Here is a 20523-nt window from a genome sequence, read left to right on the forward strand (position 1 = left end):
CCATATACAACATAATTTCTGTTCGTTATAAGTTTTAATGTCGCTCAACTTACTTTCAAATAAAAACAAACTTGTTTCTTTTATTTAATAGCATTACAGAACTGAAAGATAAGTGATGGAAAGAAACCGAGGAATTAGAATATCAACAATTGTAAGAACCTTAAGCTTAACTTAGAATGGGAATACTTCACAACAAGCCCCCCCCCCCCCTTACAGAAATTCAGGATCTGCTACTGTGACAATCTAATACTATAAGTTATAACATTAATTTGATGAACGTAAAATTCATACCATACAGTCTCTTTTACAGTACCTATGTAAAGAGGATTCGAGCATAGAAGTCATGGGGATCAAAAGTATATAGTATAAAACTATACAGTCATGGGGATAAAAAGAGGAAAAAACAACGATACTTTTGGTTTTTTGCTTTGGAAAAAAAAGTCAATCTTTGGGAGACAGGGATTTAAACATGGGTGACAGAACAAGATAACCTAAATTTGAACTTTTCTGCAATTTTTTTTTGGATCCCCAGTCTCTGCTATTTAATTTAGAACCAGAAAAACTATTCCTTCAGTTGCTTATACAGTTGCTTATGCTTCGTGTCGATCAGTTGGTCCTGAAGATGAGACGAGGGCTCATTATAACAGAGATTAAAAGTTCTAGTGCCCCTTTCAAGTGACCAAAAAGATTGGGGGATAGCTAGCTCCTCCCTGTTTAATCCCCCTCCACCAAAGGCCTGATCAAATAATATTGAGGTAAGATTTGTTTTTCGATTGGTGCTTGAAGGTTCGTTGGTAAGGACAATCTTTGGAAATATGTCGTCCCTCACCAATTGCTCACAATAAAGTTGATATAAAATAAATAAATAATTACCACATCAAGGTTAGAGAAATAACTTTCGATAACTTTCGACGCCAATTGATTGATTGTCGTATCTTCATGTTTCTGCAGGCTCTGAATCTTGTCTATTCCTAAAAACAAGAAGTATTTTTGAGAAACCCATAAAAACAAAAAAGCCAAAAATAAAATAGAATATAAGAAAATTAGACACTAAGTGCATATCTCCTTAAAAATGGTCCTAATAAAACAATATGGTCTGAATGACACGAAAATCATTATCTGGTATCCATTCACTGTTGATCTTAATAATCTTAAATTCTACCCCTGGACAACACCCCCAGCACAAAATTCACCCCCACGCCCACACACCCAAAAAATGTATGCATACTTCCCAATAGCAAGTAAAATACGTAAACAATGGGTAAACTTTATATCTTAAAGACGTTTCCCAAGGGGTTTTGGGGTTCATATTATCTCTAAAGTAAGAATGAGAGGGCCTTTCAACTATGCTGAATAAAATGGGTATCTCAAACATTTGATACGACGATTTTGGGGGAAAGAAGGCGTTGGAGTTGGCCTAGTTGTCCACAAACCTTTATGGTGACTTAAAAAGGGCACTAGAACTTTTAATTACCGTTCAAATGAGCCCTCTCCCGGTGGTTAGCACAAATGGTTCAATGCAATAACCCCTTAAACACACAAAAAAAAGAAGCAAAATTCCACATTTTTGCACATAGGAGCTTGAAACGTTTACAGTAGGGTTCTCTAATACGTTGAATCTGATGATGTCATTTTCCTTAAGTTTCTTTGACTTTTAAGGGGTGCTTCTTCTCTTTTTCAAAAATCAGGCAAATTTTCAAAGACTCGTAGCCTTCGATGGGTACCACTAAACTTAACGAGCCTTATATATTTGGAATCAGCATAGGCTAATAAGTCCATTCTTTTGATATATCTATTGATATTAGAATTTTATTTTTAAAGTTCCGGTTACTACTAAGACGCGTCACTCCTTGCTTATAGTTCGTTACCAAGAACTGTTTGCTGAAAGAAAAATATGCTGTTGAATATATAGAAAGAACCCTGAACTCCCTCTACCCCTTTTTCTTGTAGGCTAGCTACTACAGTGAACTCGTTGGGGCCCAAGGGTACAAATTCATGTGAATCTAGGAGGAGGGCAAATATTAAAAAAAAACAACCAAGATACCAAGTCAAAGAATCTTTAGAACTCTAGGGAGACAATTTTCTTCAATAGTTTCCCTCCCTGCACCCTCATTCTAAATTAAAATATAGGAAGGCTATTACAATTTTCATTATAATTTACAGGAATTTCATCAGTTGGTAAAATTGATCTTTTTGTGTAAGTTGCTTATTCAAGTTCAAGTTCAAGTTCCTTTTATTACCAATATCCATCCATTTATAAACAAAAAATATCCCAAAGGGCTCAATGGCCCGTTATTTGGGAAAAAAAACAACAAAACAAAACATAAATAACTATTAATTACATTCACACTTAAAATATATTTAGAGTCTACTCACCAATCCTCACCCGAGTACAACCGGTCTCCGCACCACCTACTTACAAAAAATAAATAAATAAAAAAAAATATATATACATCGAGGATCCAACACTCACACCACCCAAATCTAAATAAATAAATTCAATCTAAATAATTAAATAAATAAATTAAATCTTGATAACTAAACAATATAAATAACTGATCAATATTATAATTTAAATTATTTTTTTTTGATTAAAAAATTCTTCAACCGTTTCTTGAAGGATCCTATGGTACAGGACCGTCGAATCCCAACAGGAATGGAATTCCAGGCACGTCCGACAGCAACTATCAGACCAAAGTCCGAGCGCACTGCAGGGGTGGATGGCACTAGCACATCATCCTTGTTTCTAGTTTCATAAGGACTGACATTTCGAACAATTTCAAAAAGCCCGGAAAAACTTGATGGAAGGTCTCCACGGAAATACTGAAACGCAATGAAAGAGAGGTGTAATGTATGAATATCTTTAATCTTCAGAAGTTCAACAGAAATATGGGTGGTAGACTGAAGAACTTTTGCTGCTTTCAGTTGGAGATTATGTAAAGGTGTAAGTACAGATGGAAATGTTGACATCCACACTGACGAGCAGTAGCATAAATAAGGGTAAATAAGAGAGAAATATAATAGACGAAGGATAGAGAAAGGAAAGACTCGCTTCAGCTTTCGAATAATTCCAAGGCCTCGAGAAACCTTTAATCTCATTGACTCAGTATGCCGTTTGAAAGATAGATTTTCATCCAGAAGTATCCCAAGGAATCGAATAAACCGGTCAGCTGGGCGGGATATGGATCCCTTAGATGTTTTAAGCTCTGTCACTGTAGGGCAGCTTTTGCCTATGCGGGAGAATATAAGAAGAAACGATTTTTTTACATTCAAAGCTAACAAATTTGCATCAAACCAACGATATATATTTTCTGCCATCAATTGTAGCTTGAGGATAAGAGATGATTCATCAGGTGCTGCAGCCCCCAGGGTGGTGTCGTCGGCGAATGCAAAGAGTTCTTCATGTTGACCAGGCGTATCCAAGGCTTCAACCACAGCATCTCCTTTCTGGCACAAATGACAACAGAAATCAGATCGTGGGTTGCTAAATAGTCGATAGAGGTCGTTGACATATATGAGGAAAAGGGATGGCCCAAGAACTGAGCCTTGTGGCACTCCATATTCGACTGGAATATGCTCATCAGAAGCTTCAACTGCAATGGATCGGCCAGTTAGGAATGAAGAAAACCAGGACAGAGCTTCTCCACGAACGCCTTGATGCGACAACTTACCAATAAGTATCTCGTGTGTGAGGCTGGTCTTTTTTCTGGCTTTCATTAGTAGTCTTTTTTTTTCTTTTCTTTTTTTCATTTTTCTTCACTCCATTCTTTATTGTTTTTGTACCGATAAAACGATTGGGAATAAAAAATATATTCTTTAATTCAATAAACTATATTCAAGCAGCATAGAAAAACGAAATTTGGATATGAACGAACTATGGTTTAAAATTTCTTGTCTTCTTCTACCATAACAACTGTATCTTATATCATAGGTTAAACTTGAAATAAAATTAGAAACGAATATTTATAACAATTCAAGGCCAAATTCAGGGAAGGAGTTAGGGGGTTTGAATCCCCCCCCCCAAAAAAAAAACGTAATAAAAATCCAACTAACCAACTAACTTGTCCAAATCCAACTAACTGAAAAACGTAATAAAAATTCATAAAAACATATTTTTAATGCGTTTTTCAAAGTTTTTTTTTATCTGTACTTCCCCTCGAAAAAAAAAAAAAATCCTGGACAAAGCCCTGTAGCAATTTCAATATAGACTAAACGAGAACAACACATGTCGTCTCTTGAGGAATAAGGCTCCTAAATGTTCAGCCCAGTGGCAAATGCACAAATGTCAAGGACACCGTTTTTCTTACCACCTGCCACACGTAAGGCGTAAAGGCCGCACGCACGCAGAAAGGGTAAAGAAAATTATTTCCATTTACTAATTGCGTAGCAAAATGCTCGATTTAACCTAAAAACAAATTTTTAAGTATTTCAAAGAACTAACAAAAACTACCATTTTGGCAAAGAAAAGTCTTACTTCTCTAGCTCTGGAATCTTAATAATATATCACGACAATAGGTGACAATAATAACTTTTTGAAAACAATTTAATACAACTAATTTCTTTTTTTTACCAACAAAGGATTAAGCCTGTGACCTTCGTAGCAGCAACAAATGTTTAGTGTTTTCACTTTGTTTTTTTTTATTTAAAATTATTGATTTTTATACTACTACTAACAATTCACTACAACACCCAACTGAATGAGACAAACACAGCTACGCATGCTCCTCCTTTGTCCCAATCAATTCAAATCCTCCCTCTTTACACCCTCCCAGGAATTTCCCATTTTCCTTTTTCACTGAGTCTTCCTACCGCAACCGTGGGAAACCAACTTTTTCGTTTAGCTCTATGAGGCTTGGCCGAAAAGGACAATCTTTGGTAAGCTGTCATCCTTCATCCACACAATGTGTTCTAGGCATCTCAACCTTTCTGTCATTACAGAACTAGAACGCAGAATTGAACCCCATTTTTCCCACAGCTTATTCTTTAAGATATGGCCAGTCAGATGGGTACCCAAAACATTCCGAAGGCAATTTCTCTGGAAAAGAACTAGCAAAACTCCCTCCGTTTTTTGGAGCGAATAGGCATCACTGCAGCATCTAATTTTCTAATCTCAGTTCGCAGACTTATCTTTAAATTTTTTTTTCAACTGTGACAAAAAATACTCTGAGCCTTTCCCACTTCAACTGCATGAATTAGTGCCGCTGCCCATAAGACAGAATTAAAAGGAAATAGTAATGGTATGGGAGGGAATAAAGAGTGAGTTTCTGAAATGATTTGGATGGACGTGGTGTTTTGTATCAGATGGTTTGGTGTTGTGATCGTTTAACAGATGAAGTAGCAGTATATACTTTTATGAGAACCACCGTCTCAGTTTATTTTTTACGTTTTCAGCTTTTCGTTGGAAACAGTGGTTCCAATAGAAGCACCTCTTCAGTTAAACGATCGCAAGTATTGCTGCTGAAGTGTGACGCATATAGTACAGAGCTTTTCTAAGTCTTGTCTAAATGACAGTTACCTCCACACTTCTTAATTTGCAAACAAACATCTCTTTCAAAATGAGACAACAACAGGTTATGTACACTATGCAGGATAATCTTGATTACTTCCGAATTCTCTACATTCAATGATCGACAGATATGTGGAACTAGGCCGTCTCGTAATAAAGCAGCTTCCCAATATCTACTGTGTCGGCCACCATACATCATTTTCGAAGTCAGATTAGTTACAACCGATGCCGCTGTTTTCTGAATTTGCAGCTCAACCTATGAAAACAATTGTTTTAGAAAACACAAAATTCCATATTTAAAACCTTCAGAGATACGCCCTATATTCTATGTTTTGGGTTAAATTTAAATGCAATTGGACTATATTGGTCATGAAAGGATTATGCTGTCGATGAGTTCATCATTATTCATAGATTATGGAACAAATGACGATCATAAAGTGTTAAATATTTATATGCTCAATCACGGTGAGGATTAATCTATAAAAGAATGCAAATACACTATCTTGTATTCAATTATATTTGGGCATTCCAGCCTAATAACGATGAAACTCGGGTAGAGCCGTTATTATTGGGTTATTTATTGGGCTTCAGTCTTTAACCACTAAACCAAATAGCATGGGTAACTTACAATAATGAGAACTGGTGCTAGTATCGACGAAAAAAATATAAGCGCCGTCTAGCGTTTGGTTACGTTGAAATTTTTCATTCTCTCTAATCGTTTTTCTGTCTGGAACTGAGATCTTGCGCTTAAGAGTACACTAATCTTCAAAAAACTAAACAAATTAAATTAATTATATTCCAAAATTACTTTTAAAGATCACCAAATGCTAGATGGCATTAGGATTTTATGCCGACACTAGCAAAAATTCCCCCTCTTACAAGTTACTCATACTCTTTATACCAAACGACAAAAAAACTGTTAAACTGGGTAATTTTACTAAATATTATTAGCAGTTCACCAATTTGTCGCATTGTGAACAAAACTAAAAGAAAAAAGCGAACAATATTAGATATTAGAAATGAAATAACGTTAACGGAAGGTCAATCCTCGCGCTTTGCCTAAAATAAATTTCAAACCTAAAAACTCAGGCAAAGCCAAATTTTCTTTAAGTGCCAAGGTCGTAATTAGGGAAAGAGTTAGGGGCTTTGCCCCCCCCCCACCCCCCTCCAAAAATATTTTTATGACTCATAAGAAAAACAATACAAATGCATATAAACACATTTTTGACGCTTTAAAAAAATCTTAGTAGCTTCCCCCCCCCCACAAAAAAAAATTATGGATACAGCCTTGCTAATTACCCTCGGCGGTAAGTTCAATATCAAACAGTTCGTGGTAACGAACTGTAGTACGGAGCGACCCGGCTCAATAGTAACCAAAACTCTAAAAAATTGAATTTTGATATCAATAGCTACATCAAAAGAATCGTATTTTAATGCTGATTTTAAATATATAAGTTTCATCAAGTTTAGTTTTACCCATCAAAAGTTACGAGCCTGAGAAAATTGTCCTTATTTAAGAAAATAGGGGGAAACACCCCTTAAAAGTCGTAGAATCTTAACGAAAATGACACTATCGGATTCAGCGTATCAGAGAACTACACTGTAGAAGTTTCAAGCTCCTATCAACAAAAATGTGAAATTTTGTATTTTTTGCCAGAAGACAAATCACGGGTGCGGGTTTTTTTTTTTTTTTTTTCCAGGGGTCATCGTATCGACCAAGTGGTCCTAGAATTTCTCAAGAGAGCTCATTCTAACGGAAATGAAAAGTTCTAGTGCCCTTTTTAAGTGACCAAAAAAATTGGAGGACATCTAGGCCCCCTCCCACGCTCATTTGTTTCCCAAAGTCAACGAATCAAAATTTGAGATAGCCATTTTGTTCATCATAGTCGAAAACCATAATAACTATGTCTTTGGGGATGACTTACTCCCCCACAATCCCTGGGGGAGGGGCTGCAAGTTACAAACTTTGACCAGTGTTTTCATATAGTAATGGTTATTGGGAAGTGTACAGACGTTTTCAGGGGGATTTTATTTTGTTTGGGGGTGGGGCTGAGGGGAGGGGGCTATGTTGGAGGATCTTTCCTTGGAGGAATCTGTCATTGGGGAAGAAAAATTCAATGAAAAGGGCGCAGGATTTTCTAGCATTACTAAAAGAAAACAATGAAAAATAAATATGAAAACGTTTTTTCAAATGAAAGGAAGGGGTAGCATTGAAACTTAAAACGAACAGAGGTTATTACTTATATGAGGGGTTCTAAAAATACTTTAGCATAAATAGCGAGGTATTTAGGAGGAGATAAATACCTCGCTCTTTATGCTAAAGTATTTTTAGTAATTTCAACTATTTATTCTACGGCCTTTCTGATTCAGGGGTCATTCTTAAAGAATTGGGACAAAACTTACGATTTAGTGTAAAGAGCGAGGTATTAACGAGGGTAAAAACCCCCTCGTATACATAATAAAAATATAAGATTATGAAAGTTTGTTACGTAAGTTAATTCTTAAGTTACGTATATTTTTTACTAATAAAAACATTCGTTAAAAATTAAAAGTTCTAGTTGCATTCTTAAGTAACCGAAAAATTGGAGGGGAACTAGACCTCCTTCTCCACCCCTTATTCCTCAAAATCGTCTGATCGAAACTAAGAGAAAGCCATTTAGCCAAAAAAAAGAATTAATATACAAATTTCATTTTAATAATTTATGTGAGGAGAGCCAAAACAAAACATGCATTAATTCAAAAACGTTCAGAAATTAAATAAAAAAAAACTAATTTTTTTAGCTGAAAGTAAGGAGCGGCATTAAAACTTAAAACGAACAGAAATTACTCCGTATATGAAATGGGTTGTCCCCTCCGCAATCCCTCGCTCTTTACGCTAAAGCTTTTAATTGTTTTAAAAAGTAGAATTGTGGTAAAGAATCAAACTTTAGCGTAAAGAGCGAGGGATTGCGGAGGGGACAACCCATTTCATATACGGAGTAATTTCTGATCGTTTTAAGTTTTAATGTCGCTCCTTACTTTCAGCTAAAAAAATTAGTTTTTTTTTATTTAATCATATACAGGGTGACCCAAAAAGATTCGTACCCATATTTTATTCGATAAAAAAATCAATTTTTTAACAAATATCCTTTCTGTTTCAGGACATGAAAGGTGAACCTTTGGATGATCGTTTGCAGCTATAGTTACCCCAAAAATGTCTTGGACCAATCAGCAGAAGAAATTCTCCCTGGAGACCTATTTTGTGACAAAATCATACCAGAGTGTACAAATTCAGTTTCGAAAACTTTTCAATTGTCGCAACTTATTTTGCTACCTATTTTGGACGAATGTTTCCAAAATAGTTGTGGACTTCTGTTCTAAAGCCACAAGGGGGAACTTATTCAGGCTGGAAAAAGAGGAAAATATTGCTGCAGTGAGGGACTCAGTAGGATGCAACCCTAGGAAATCAGTGCATAGACGCAGCCAAGAACTCCGAATGACAAAGGAGTGCGAGGACATGCAAGGAATGCAAGAACAGAAGAAAAAATTGCTGCAGTAAGGGACTCAGTAGGACGCAGCCCTAGAAAATCAGTACGTAGACACAGCCAAGAACTCAGAATGACAAGGGAGTCACTGTGGCGTGTTCTCACGTTTAATTGGACAGTGTAGTCCCTCACTACAGCAATGTTTTCTTCTTTCCTTGCACTCTCTTTCCTGCCTGAATAAGTTCCCCCGTGGCTTTAGAAATAAGTCCACTACCGTCCCATGCTCACTGAATTTCGTAACCCAAGTAACAATCGTAATTTTGGTGGAAAGTTGCGACAATGGAAGTTTTCGAAACTGAATTTGTACACTCTGGTATGATTTTGTCGCAAAATAGATCTCCAGGGAGAACATCTCCTGCTGATTGGTCCAAGACATTTTTGGGGTAACTATAGCTGCAAACGATCATCCAAAGGTTCACCTTTCATGTCCTGCAACAGAAAGGATATTTGTTAAAAAATGGATTTTTTATCAAATAAACTATGGGTACGGATCTTTTTGGGTCACTCTGTAGAAGAAAATCAGCAAAAAAATTCAGAGGATTAGGGATAATTTGAGTACTGGAACATGCATTTTCAGTCTCAATCCTCGAACTTATATATTTGGCTCCATTCTTGATTCCTGTATGGGGTAAGTGTGCTCGTTAAGGGACAGTTTGTATACAAGTAACTATAAAAAGGATTCAAATAATAAAAAAAAGTAATGAAAGCAATCAGCGGGTGGTACAAAAGCTTGGTATTCTGAATCTCAGAGAATGTTTTTAGAAATTTTTTTTTTCATAATTTTTTTATGCAATTCAGATAACCGTAACTATGCTAATAGAAACCTTGACCATAAGGTCATAAGCTTATTTCATAAGGTTTCCTTATTATATGCAATGCTGCTTCAATGTGGAATGATCTCCTGGATTGTACTAAAGAGGCCGGAATTTTTTTAATTTTTTTTTTTATTTCAAAGATAGTTAGAAGATACAACCATCGACAGGGGGCTTATGTATTTTATGTGGTTGCTTAGTTTTGTATATAATTTAGTTGTGTTTTTTTAGAAGGGGGGGGGGGGGGGGTGAAGTAAATAAAAATGTCTGCCTAAATGCAAACTAAATTTTGACATAATAAAATGTCGCCCTGGTTTAAAATCATCACTAAAATTGACAAAGCCAAATTTACTTGACAGAAAAGTTATCCTCAAAATGCCCGTTTGCTTTTTCCTTTTGACTCCTTTAAAGAAATCCCAGGGAAAATTCCGCTATTTCCTCTGTGAATTTTTTTCCCTGTTGATAATTTTCACCGAAGGACAAGGAGCCCAGATCTCTTATGTAACTTTTGTCAAGTCAAAATTATCCGCCATAATAAATAACAAGGAAAATTCTCCCTATAACATCTGGGTAAATCTAATTATAATTGTTGTTTCATGTCATCAAGAGACAGTATTAATATATTCGAAATTCCGTTTTTTAACTTCTGAAACCAAAATTGACTCAAATTTTATCAAAATGTAAATGAAAGAAAAGCAGAAAAAATCCCCTGTACGAAAACCTACCTACGCTCAAAACAATTGCTATGTAACGTAGGGACGCAGCTCTCTTAATTGTAATCACTTTTCAAAAGAAACTTGACTAAATTCAGTTTATTAGCTTCAATAGCTACAAACTCAGCAGCATATGAAATAATTGACTGAAATCGACTCTTCCTTTACGAACAGCATGGCGTAAAGATGTTTGACTGCTCAGACATTAATCATGTAGTTGTTTTCAAAAGGTCAGTGGAAGCAGTAGCTAGGATTTGCTCCAACTTTCAGAATATATTCAACAACTTTAATTCTCCCTCCTTCAACAGCATCGTATAAACAATCCCCACGGTTTGGATTTAACCACGTTTTTAAGTGAAATTTGACTCAATGCAATTTATTAGTATTTACAGCTTTAACTAAAGATGTTCATCATATACACTCATTTCATCTAACTTGGCATCATACGAGAAAAGTAACTGAGCCAAACCAACTTTTTCTTTCGAAATGTCATGGTGTAAAGGCGTTAATTCACTTAATAATAATAAATAGTAAGAAGATTAACGACATTTCTTGACTACTTAGAGCCCTGCATCGGCCCCCTGCAGTGTGTTGCTACAGCAACGTTTGGTCCCTGTGTCCTGCATTACCAAGCTAAGGTTGAACCCACTGCATCACTATAGGTTATATTGGTAACTACTTTTTTTCTGGTAACTTTTTTCAAATAGATCATTGAAACAATATTTAGTATCTGCTCCGGTTTTCTTCTAACCTTGTCTTCTTTGAAAGACAATACATTTCGGTTCAAACATTCCGGTAATATAAAGTAATAATGTCAAGTAATAATCGTCCAAGTAATATTGGAGAAATTTTCGAAGACGTCGACCCGACCAGTGAAAGGAGAGACCCGACCATTGAAGGAAGGGACCATAACAATGAAAGCAATTGTCGTAGAACCTGTCTACGTCGTAGACCCTGTCTTTCATGAAAGCATTCATATCTATTATTAACTCAAGACAAATTTCTTTTAACGATTTGCAATATGCAAGAGGGTGATGAGGTTTACCCTTATGACAATTTTCTTTTAAAGTTTTGCAATGTGGATGAGAGCGATGAAGTTTATGCACGCAGCATTTATCACATACCAATGGTAGCAATGTATTGGATTTACATTTTATATTAAACTGATTTTGCTTTTTAAGCCAATGTGCAATTAAGGACGGATAGCCAGGGTTGTTCTGAGTCTGTCTTTGTTCCATAATAATTCTAGTTTTTCTTACTTTTTCTTTTATGTTATTCGCTAACTCTCTTGGATCACCTCCTTTTAAGAGAAGCAATTTCACAAGTTCAAAGTTGTCAGCTTCAATTGCAGTAACTAAAGGATCTTGATCCAAATTATATTTTAAGCCATAATAGCCATAAAAGCTGCTAAAATATGACTCAGCACCATATGAGGTAAGCAGCTGACAACAATTAGCTCTAGGAAGAACTGGATTTGCTAGAGGTGAAGGTTCAATTTTAGGAATACACTTGCCCGATTTGGCATGTAATTGGGCAGAAATACCTTCTGCTTCACCTGTTATCATTTTTTCTGAATTCACTGCTTTGCTGGGACTTGAGTAACTCATTTCTCCTTGTTTTAGATTCTCAGTCCTTCCAGGACCTTCTTCACCTATTTGTTCAAAATGACTTTTTCTTGACGGGTCAGTTCTGAAAATGCGTGTGTCTGATCCGTCCTGCAATCGTTCAGAAACATGTCCTACTTTGACAAGTCCTGACGCACTAGAATTGTCGAATCTCAAGTCATGAGCTTTTTTGTTCTTTGGATTCACAGGATTGCTACCTGGGTCACTCATTTCTTCAAAGGGCCTTTTTCTTGAAGGTTCGAATTTGAAATTTTTTACAGCCGGTTCATCACGTAACCGAGTAGAAATATGTTCTACCTTCTCAGGTACTGACCTGCTCGAATTTGGGAAGTTCAGAACATTAATTTTCATCTGTGTTGTATTTGCAGCCCTGTTAGGACCTAGGTCTCTTGTTCCTTGAAACTGCTGTTTTCCTGACGGTTTAATTTTAGAAATGTATGTACCAGGTTCAAAATCCAATCGGGTGGAAATACAGTCAGCTTTGACAGGTACTAACGCGCTCGTATTTTCATAGCTCAAGTCAGGAAACTTCCTTTTCTTCAAATGTACAACCTTACTAGGACCTCGGCTACTCTTTTTTTCCAAATGACCTTTTCTTGACTTTAATCTGGTGGAAATACCTTCTGCCTTGGTATACACAGACGCACTTGTATATACAAAACTTCTGTTCCAAGTTTTTCTTCTTTTTAGATCTACAGTCATGCTGGAATTTGGCTCACTTATTTTCACAGTAGCTGAGTTAACAACCTTAGAAACATAGTTATCTACAGATGACTCTAGATTACCATCGTCACTTCTATGAAACTTTTGTTGATCTTCTCTCATTGTTTTATTTCTTGAAACTTGTAACCGTACTTGCAAAGGCTAATGAATTTATAGCGTCGATGACGTCATGTGTCATAAGTAGATTCATGTTTAGATTCAATAAGGCAAAGTATCTTTGTGACGTCATAATTTTTAGTGTATGATGTCATAATAGTGCCTTGATGTCATAAAAAAGCCCTTGCTGCTATATGTAAAGTACAATAATATATAATCAATATAATTAGCTGTCTTACCCTAAGAAAATACTACCTTAAGTTATGGGTCATTTTATAGCCAAATACTATATTGGTTATGACTAGATTTTTAGAATTATCCATTAATCAGAAGCTGGTGCCAAATGATTTGTTGTTACTAGAATAGTAATTACAGTACCATATTAAGTACAAATGAATTAAGTCTCTTATCTAGCAATCTTTTTTTAATTTACTTCAGAGCAGTGGTCCAAACTCAATGCAATATGGTGAAAATTTTCTTTCTTTCCTAAAAATATGCTGTCGATGCAAAGTATTGTGGTTTCAGCCACTTTCCTTGTTTTTCTAGTCAGCGTATTTTCCTTGCTGTTCAAACCAAGGGACTATAATTTTCCTTAATAGGTGTTTCGAACAAAGCAGTTGTAATGGTGTAATTTATCATTTGATCTGACACCGTTTTTAGGAGTTAGGGGGGATTGTCTTCTCACTATGGGACATGATCTCTTACTAGGTTGCCCACACCACCACAACCCTGATTAAAATACACGCTTAGGTAGGCATCGTCGTCTAAGACCAATCATTTCCTCTTTTATTTCTTTTATTCTCAATTATTTAGGAGGGGACCAACACCCTCGCATACGTAATGTTTCATTTGCTTAAGTTCTAATATTGCTCCTTACTTTCACTTGAAAAAAACTCGTTTTTTATTTAATTTCTCTTTTTTTTTAATAATTCTGGAAAATAGCATTATCTTCATGGAAACCCTCTTCTGCATGAAAAATTCCCCCATAGAAGGATCCTCTCACGCAAACCCCGAACCCCCCCCCCCCCCACCACCATAAAAATTCCCCTTGAAAGCGTCAGTATACTTCGTCAATAACCAATACTATATGTAAACAAAGGAAAAAGTTCATAACTTGCAGCCCTCCCCCTGGAGACTGTGGGGGATTAAGTCGTCCTCAAAGACAAATTTATCAAATTTTCGACTATTTTCAACAAAATGGCTATCTCAAAATTTTGATCCAGTGACTTCGGGAAAAAAGCGTGGGAGGAGGCCTGGTTGCCCTCCAAATTCTTTTGCCACTAAAAACAGGCACTAGAACTTTTAATTTACGTTAGAATGAGCCCTCTTGCAACCTTCTAGGACCACTGGGTTGATACAATCCCCCCTGGGAAAAAAAAACAACAACAAAAAAACAAATAAAACGCATCCGTGGTCCTTCTTCTGGCGAAAAATGCAAAATTCCACATTTTTGCAGATAGAAGCTTGAAAACTCTACGGTAGGGTTCTCTGATCTTTCTAGAAAAAAATATAAAACAAGCAAAATTACCAGAAAAAAATTTCAAGGTAAGTAAAGCTACAAATCAAAATTGTTTTTGCATTGTTTGCTTTCAATAAAGTGCTTGCTAATTTTACAGCGCTAAGCCGGGATAAAGAATAGACCTATCTAGAAAAAAAACTAGAAAAGGAAGCAAAATTAACAGAAGAAAAAACATTTTTACAAGAAAAGTAAAGAGCAACGAACCACAATTGTTTAGGCATTATTTGCTTTCAATAAAGCGCTTGCCAATTTTAGAATGCTAAGCCTACATAGGCAAAAGACCTATATAAAAAAAAAAACTATAAAAACAAGCAAAATTAACAAAAGAAAAAACTTGTTTGCAAGGAAAGTGAAGAGCGAGGAAGTGACGAGCTGGAAGGTCGGAAGTGCCAAGAGCTCATATGGCATGAGCTCTAGCAAAATTCTAAGAATCAATAGATTGATTTAAAAGGAAAATCAGAGGCTTAATGCCAGTTGGGATTTAAAATAAGAGCTCTGAGACACAAGTTCCTTCTAAATATCAAAATTCATTAAAATCTGATCACCCACTCGTAAGATAAAAATACCTCATTTTTTTTAATTTTTCCACTCCTTTCAGCCCCCCAGATGGTCGAATCGGGGAGAACAACAAATTTATCAAGTCAATTTGTGCAGGTCCCTGAAACGCCTACCAATTTTCAACGTCCTAGCACAAAGAAGCACCGAACTCGCCGAAGCACTGGACCCCCCTAAATCCCCCAAAGAGAGCAGATCCAATCTGGTTAAGTCAATCACGTATCTACGACATTTGCTTATTCTACCCACCAAGTTTCATCCCGATCTCTCCAATCTAAGCGTTTCCCAAGATTTTCGGTTTCCCCCTCCAACTCCCCCCAATGTTACCAGATCTGGTTGGGATTAAGAGCTCTGAGACATGAGTTCCTTCAAAATATAAAATGTCATTAAGACCTGGTAACCTGTTCTTAAGTTAAAAATACCTAAATTTTTCTAATTTTTCCGAATTAACACACCCCAACTCCCCAAACAGAGCAGATACCTTCCATTCATGTCAATAACGTATCCAGAACTTGTGCTTATTATTCCCATCAAGTTTCATCCCGATCTATTCACTCTAAGCGTTTTACAAGATTTCCGGTTTCCAAGATTTCTGTTTCCCCCCTCCAACCCCCTATGTCCCCGGATCCGATTCAAATTGAAAATGGAGCATCTGAGACATAATATCTTTTATATATATCAATCTTCATTAAGATCTGCTCACCCATTCGTAAGATAAAGAAACCTCAATTTTCCCGTTTTCCAAGATTTCCGGTTTCCCCCTCAAACGCCCCTCAATGTCACCAGATCTGGTCAGAATTAAAAATGGGAGCTTTGAAGCGCAAAATCCTTCTAAATGTCAAATTTCATCAAGATCTGATAACCCGTTCGTAAGTTACAAATACCTCATTTTTTTTTTTTAATCACCCCTCCCCCATAACTCCACCAAAGAGAGCAGATCCGGTCCGGTTATGTCAGTCACGTATCTTGGACTTGTGGTTATTCTTCCTACCAAGTTTCATCCTGATCTTTCCAATCTAAGCCTTTTCCAAGATTTCCAGTCCCCCCCAACTCCCCCAATTACACTGGATCCGATCAGAATTTAAAATAAGAGATCTGAGTTACGAGGTCCAACTAAATATGAAATTTCATTAAGATCCGATCACTCCTTCTTAAGTTAAAAATACCTCATTTTTTCTAATTTTCAGAATTAACCCTACCCCCCAGCTCCCCCAAAGGGAGCGTATCCGTTCTGGTTATGTCAATCACGTATCTAGGACTTGTGAATATTTTCCCCACCAGGTTTCATCCCTATCCCTCCGCTCTAAGCGTTTTCCCAGGTTTTAAGTTTCCCCCTCCAACTTCCCCCAATATCACTAGATACGGCCGGAATTTAAAATAAAAGCTCTAAGACACGAGGTCGTTCTAAATATAAAATTTCATTAAGATTCGATCACCCATTCGTAAGTTAAAAATACCTCGTTTTTTCTAATTTTTCCGAACTAACCATCCCCCCCCTCACCCCCAGATGGTCAAATCGGGGAAATAGCCATTTCTAATTTAATCTGGTCTGGTCCCTGATACGTCCGCCAAATTTCATTGTCCTAGCTTATCTGGAAGTGCCTAAACTAGCAAAACCGAGACAGACAGACAGACCAACCGACAGAATTTGCGATCGCTATATGTCACTTGGTTAATATCAAGTGCCATAAAAAATATGAGCACTATCTAGCGTTTGGTTACATTGAAATTTTTCATTCTCCGTAATCTGTTTTCTGTCAGGACTGAGTGAGATCATGCGCTTAATAGTACACTAATCTTCACCAAAGTTCCAACTCTTACAAGCTACTCATATCCTTTATACCAAACGACAAAAAAACTGTTAAACTGGGTAATCTTACTAGAAATATTAGTAGTACGCCAATTTGTCGCATTGTGAATAATACTATAAAATAAAAAGCAAACGATAATAGACATTAGAAATGAAATAACATTAAAGAAGGTTCAATCCTGGCGCTTAGTCTAAAATAAATTTCAAACCTTCAAACTCAGGCAAAGCGAAACTTTCCTTAAGTACCAAGGCCGTAGTTAGGAAAGGAGTAAGGGGGTTCCCCCCCTTAAAACTATTTTTTATAAAAAAATAATTATTATAAAAACAATAAAGTGCAGATAAACACATTTTTGACGCTTTTCAAAAAGTTTTCTTAGTAGCTCCCCCTCCCCCCAAAATATCTGGATACGGCCTTGATAATTACCCTTGGCGGTAAGTTCAATATCATATTGAAGAAAATCAGCAAAACATTTCAGAGGATTAGAGATAATTTGAGAACAGGAACATACATTTTCAGTCTCAACCCTCGAACTTATATAATTAGCTAATATAAACCTTGACCCAGTGTTTCATAAGGTTATCATATGCAATACTTTTTCAGCATGGAATGGTTTCCAGGATTGTATTAAAGCAGTCTAAACTTTAATTTTGTTTTTTGAAAATTTAAAAGATAGTTAGAAGATACAACCATCTACAGGGGGCTTATGTCTTTTTTGTGGTTACTTGGTTTGTATATAATTTAGTAGTACTTTTTTAGAGAGGGGGGGGGGTAAAGTAAACAAAAAATATTTGCCAGAATGTACACTAAATTTTGACACGATAAAATGTCGCCATGGTTGAAGATCATCGTTAAAATCAACAAAGCCAAATTTATTTGACGGAAAAGTTATCCTCAAAATGCCCGTTTGCTCTTTCCTGTTAACTCCCTTAAAGAAATCCCAGTGAAAAATCCCCTGTTTCCTCTGTGAATTTTTTCCCTGCTGATAATTTTGACCACAAGACAAGGAGCCCAGATCTCTTATGTAACTTTTTTCAAGTCAAAATTCCCCGCCCTCATAAATAACAAGGAAAGTTCTCCCTACCACCTCTGGGTAAATCTAATTGTGTTGCGAAAGCAACACTTTGGTTTGGTCGTTTTTTTTTGTTTTTTTTTTTTTCTAGCACCCAGATTTCCGCTTATTCCTAGAAAGTGGTAAGGGTCTAACCTCTGCAGTTTTTACGGAAAATGTGGACCTTAGGCCGGATTGATGAATATGACGTTGCATTTTGGAAAGCTTTGTAGAACTCTTGCCTGGGGCCAAAAAGGATTGTTTTGCTTGTCCTTGAGCCAGAGCCTATAGGGTGTGAAATGAAGTGGAGTTTTATAGCCTATGTCAGAGAGAACTATCTGAAGTTATGCAGTCAAGATTTCGTTTCATGAAACCATTTTTCTGATTTCGAGTGGAAAGCTCCGTTCTAGCAGGCAAGCAGACAGACACCAGTTTCAAATTGAGGATAGACTAAAATCTATAAGTGTTAAATATATGCAGCAGTTACCCAGCCCCACAGCCAATATATCTGCTTTGAGTGATAAATAGAAAAATTGAAAGAAACAAAAAGTGGCATTTTCCCACGGGTCCAAAAGTGCTGCCATCTATTGTTTCTAACCATTTCTGTTCGTGATTTCAGCTGAGTTTATCATTCGGTTTTTCGCACTTGGGATTGCGGTAGAGAAATAGTATCAGGTGTGCCTCTTCAATTTTAAAAGTTCTCTGATTGCTAAAGAAATAAGAGTTTACCCTTTGCTCCTTTCTAAATGATGACGTTACAAACTTGGCCTTCCATTCCTTCAAGAGATATACCAGTTTGAAAGTTTAAAGGGGTTGACAACTTCAGTAGTAAGGTACACACTGAAACCAAAAATATTCCGAAACCAATTGTGAGACGTATGGTGGAGTTTTAAGCAACAGTTGGCTGTTAGCTCATAATCATCTTCGGCAATGAGGGGTTTGCAACTTTTGTGAGTTGGTGTGCCAAGTATTTATTTTGAAATCCTTACAAATTAACAACTTCAGCGTTTGATCGAAGCGAGGAAACGAAACCAAAGTGTTGCTGTCCCAACACTTTGCTCTGTGAAGCCAAACAAATGTAGCCACAACACCTCACATTGACCATGCAACGTAGAACTAGTTATAACTGTTGTTTCATGTCATCAAGAGACAGTATAACACATCTAAGATTCCGTTTTTGAATTCTGAAACCGAAATTGACTCCTTTTATCAAACGTAAATGTAAGAAAAGCTGAAAAAATATCTTGTACAAAAACATACCTACGTCTGCTACGTAACTTAGGCACGCAGCCCTCTTAAGTGTAATCACTTTTTAAAAGAAATTTGACTGAATTCAGTTTATTAGCTTCTATAGCTACAATTTCAGCAGCATATGAGATACACAATTGACAGAAAAGAGCTCTTCCTTTACGAACAGCATGGTGTAAAGGTGTTTGACTGCTTACACATTTTTTCCTGTGGTTGTTTTCAAATGCTCCGTGGAAGCAGTAGCTAGGATTTGCTCCAACTTTCAGAATATATTCAACAACTTTAATTCTCCCTCCTTCAACAGCATCGTATAAACAATCCCCACGGTTTGGATTTAACCACGTTTTTAAGTGAAATTTGACTCAATGCAATTTATTAGCATTTACAGCTTTAACTAAAGATGCTCATCATATACACTCATTTCATTTAACTCAGCACCATACGAGAAAAGTAACCGAGTCAAATCAATTTTTTTTTAGAATTTCACGGTTTAAAGATGTTAATTAACTTACTAATCATAAACAGTAACAAGATTAATGGCACTTCTTGACTACTTACAACTCTGCACAGGGGCGGATCCAGGAGGGGGCGCACAATAGGTTGCTTGGATATACTTGAGAACAAATAAATGCCTGCAATTTAAAGGGAGCCTCAACAACTAGGCGTCGTAAGTAGGTAGTGGAAATGGTCGTAAATTTAATCCAAAGCCTGGAGAGGGTTAAAGTTCTACTAAATCTGTTGAAATTGAAATGGTATAAAAATATTGATAAAAAAAAATAGTAAGTTATAAAAACCACCATATAAAACATAAAAAGCTGTTCACCTTCTATACAAAAATTATATTTAATATTTTCTGCATAATTTTTTGCCTTTACACTTCTGTCCACTTTAGTGAGTGAGTTAATCTTTTTATTGTAAAAAAAAAAGAAAAAAAAAGATCTTGAACCATCTTTTGGGGTCATACACTCTTTGTGACAATTTGTATACGTCAAACCATTTAGCATGTCGCCTAACTTTGTGGCATCGCTTAGTAACTATGGTAGTAATGAAGAGTAGGAAATGAGGATAAAGATACAACTTGTAATTTTCAAAAGATATATTAACCATTAAGTACTAGTTCTTTTAGGAATGCAACAAGAAAAACAGTATGTTTTCCTTGTTATAATATAACAGATATAAATACATAGAAAACATTTAAAACGAGGGTTTTATGTATAGGCAATAAAGCATTAACTGATCACTGTTTCTTTTTGAAAATAGTGTTTTAATCAACAGAAATTCTGTTTTGACGAAATCTCAAAAATTTACTAATGAAAATTTTACTTTCGTAAAAACATAACGTT

General features: G+C 36.2%; 1 protein-coding gene across 3 annotated transcripts in view; it reads right to left on the reverse strand.

The window, feature by feature from the left end:
• Window positions 1-20523, reverse strand: part of LOC136031048 (importin subunit alpha-4-like) — a 149275-nt gene that overhangs the window by 12031 nt on the left and 116721 nt on the right. For all 3 annotated transcript variants that reach the window (XM_065710256.1, XM_065710258.1, XM_065710257.1), the window contains 2 exons: window positions 5516-5762; window positions 874-971 (listed from right to left, as the gene is read on the reverse strand). In XM_065710256.1, the coding sequence (XP_065566328.1) occupies window positions 874-971; window positions 5516-5762 (345 nt within the window). The remainder of the gene's footprint in view (window positions 1-873; window positions 972-5515; window positions 5763-20523) is intronic.

Source organism: Artemia franciscana, chromosome 9, assembly GCF_032884065.1.
Source record: "Artemia franciscana chromosome 9, ASM3288406v1, whole genome shotgun sequence".
Classification (NCBI taxonomy): Eukaryota; Metazoa; Arthropoda; class Branchiopoda; order Anostraca; family Artemiidae; genus Artemia; species Artemia franciscana.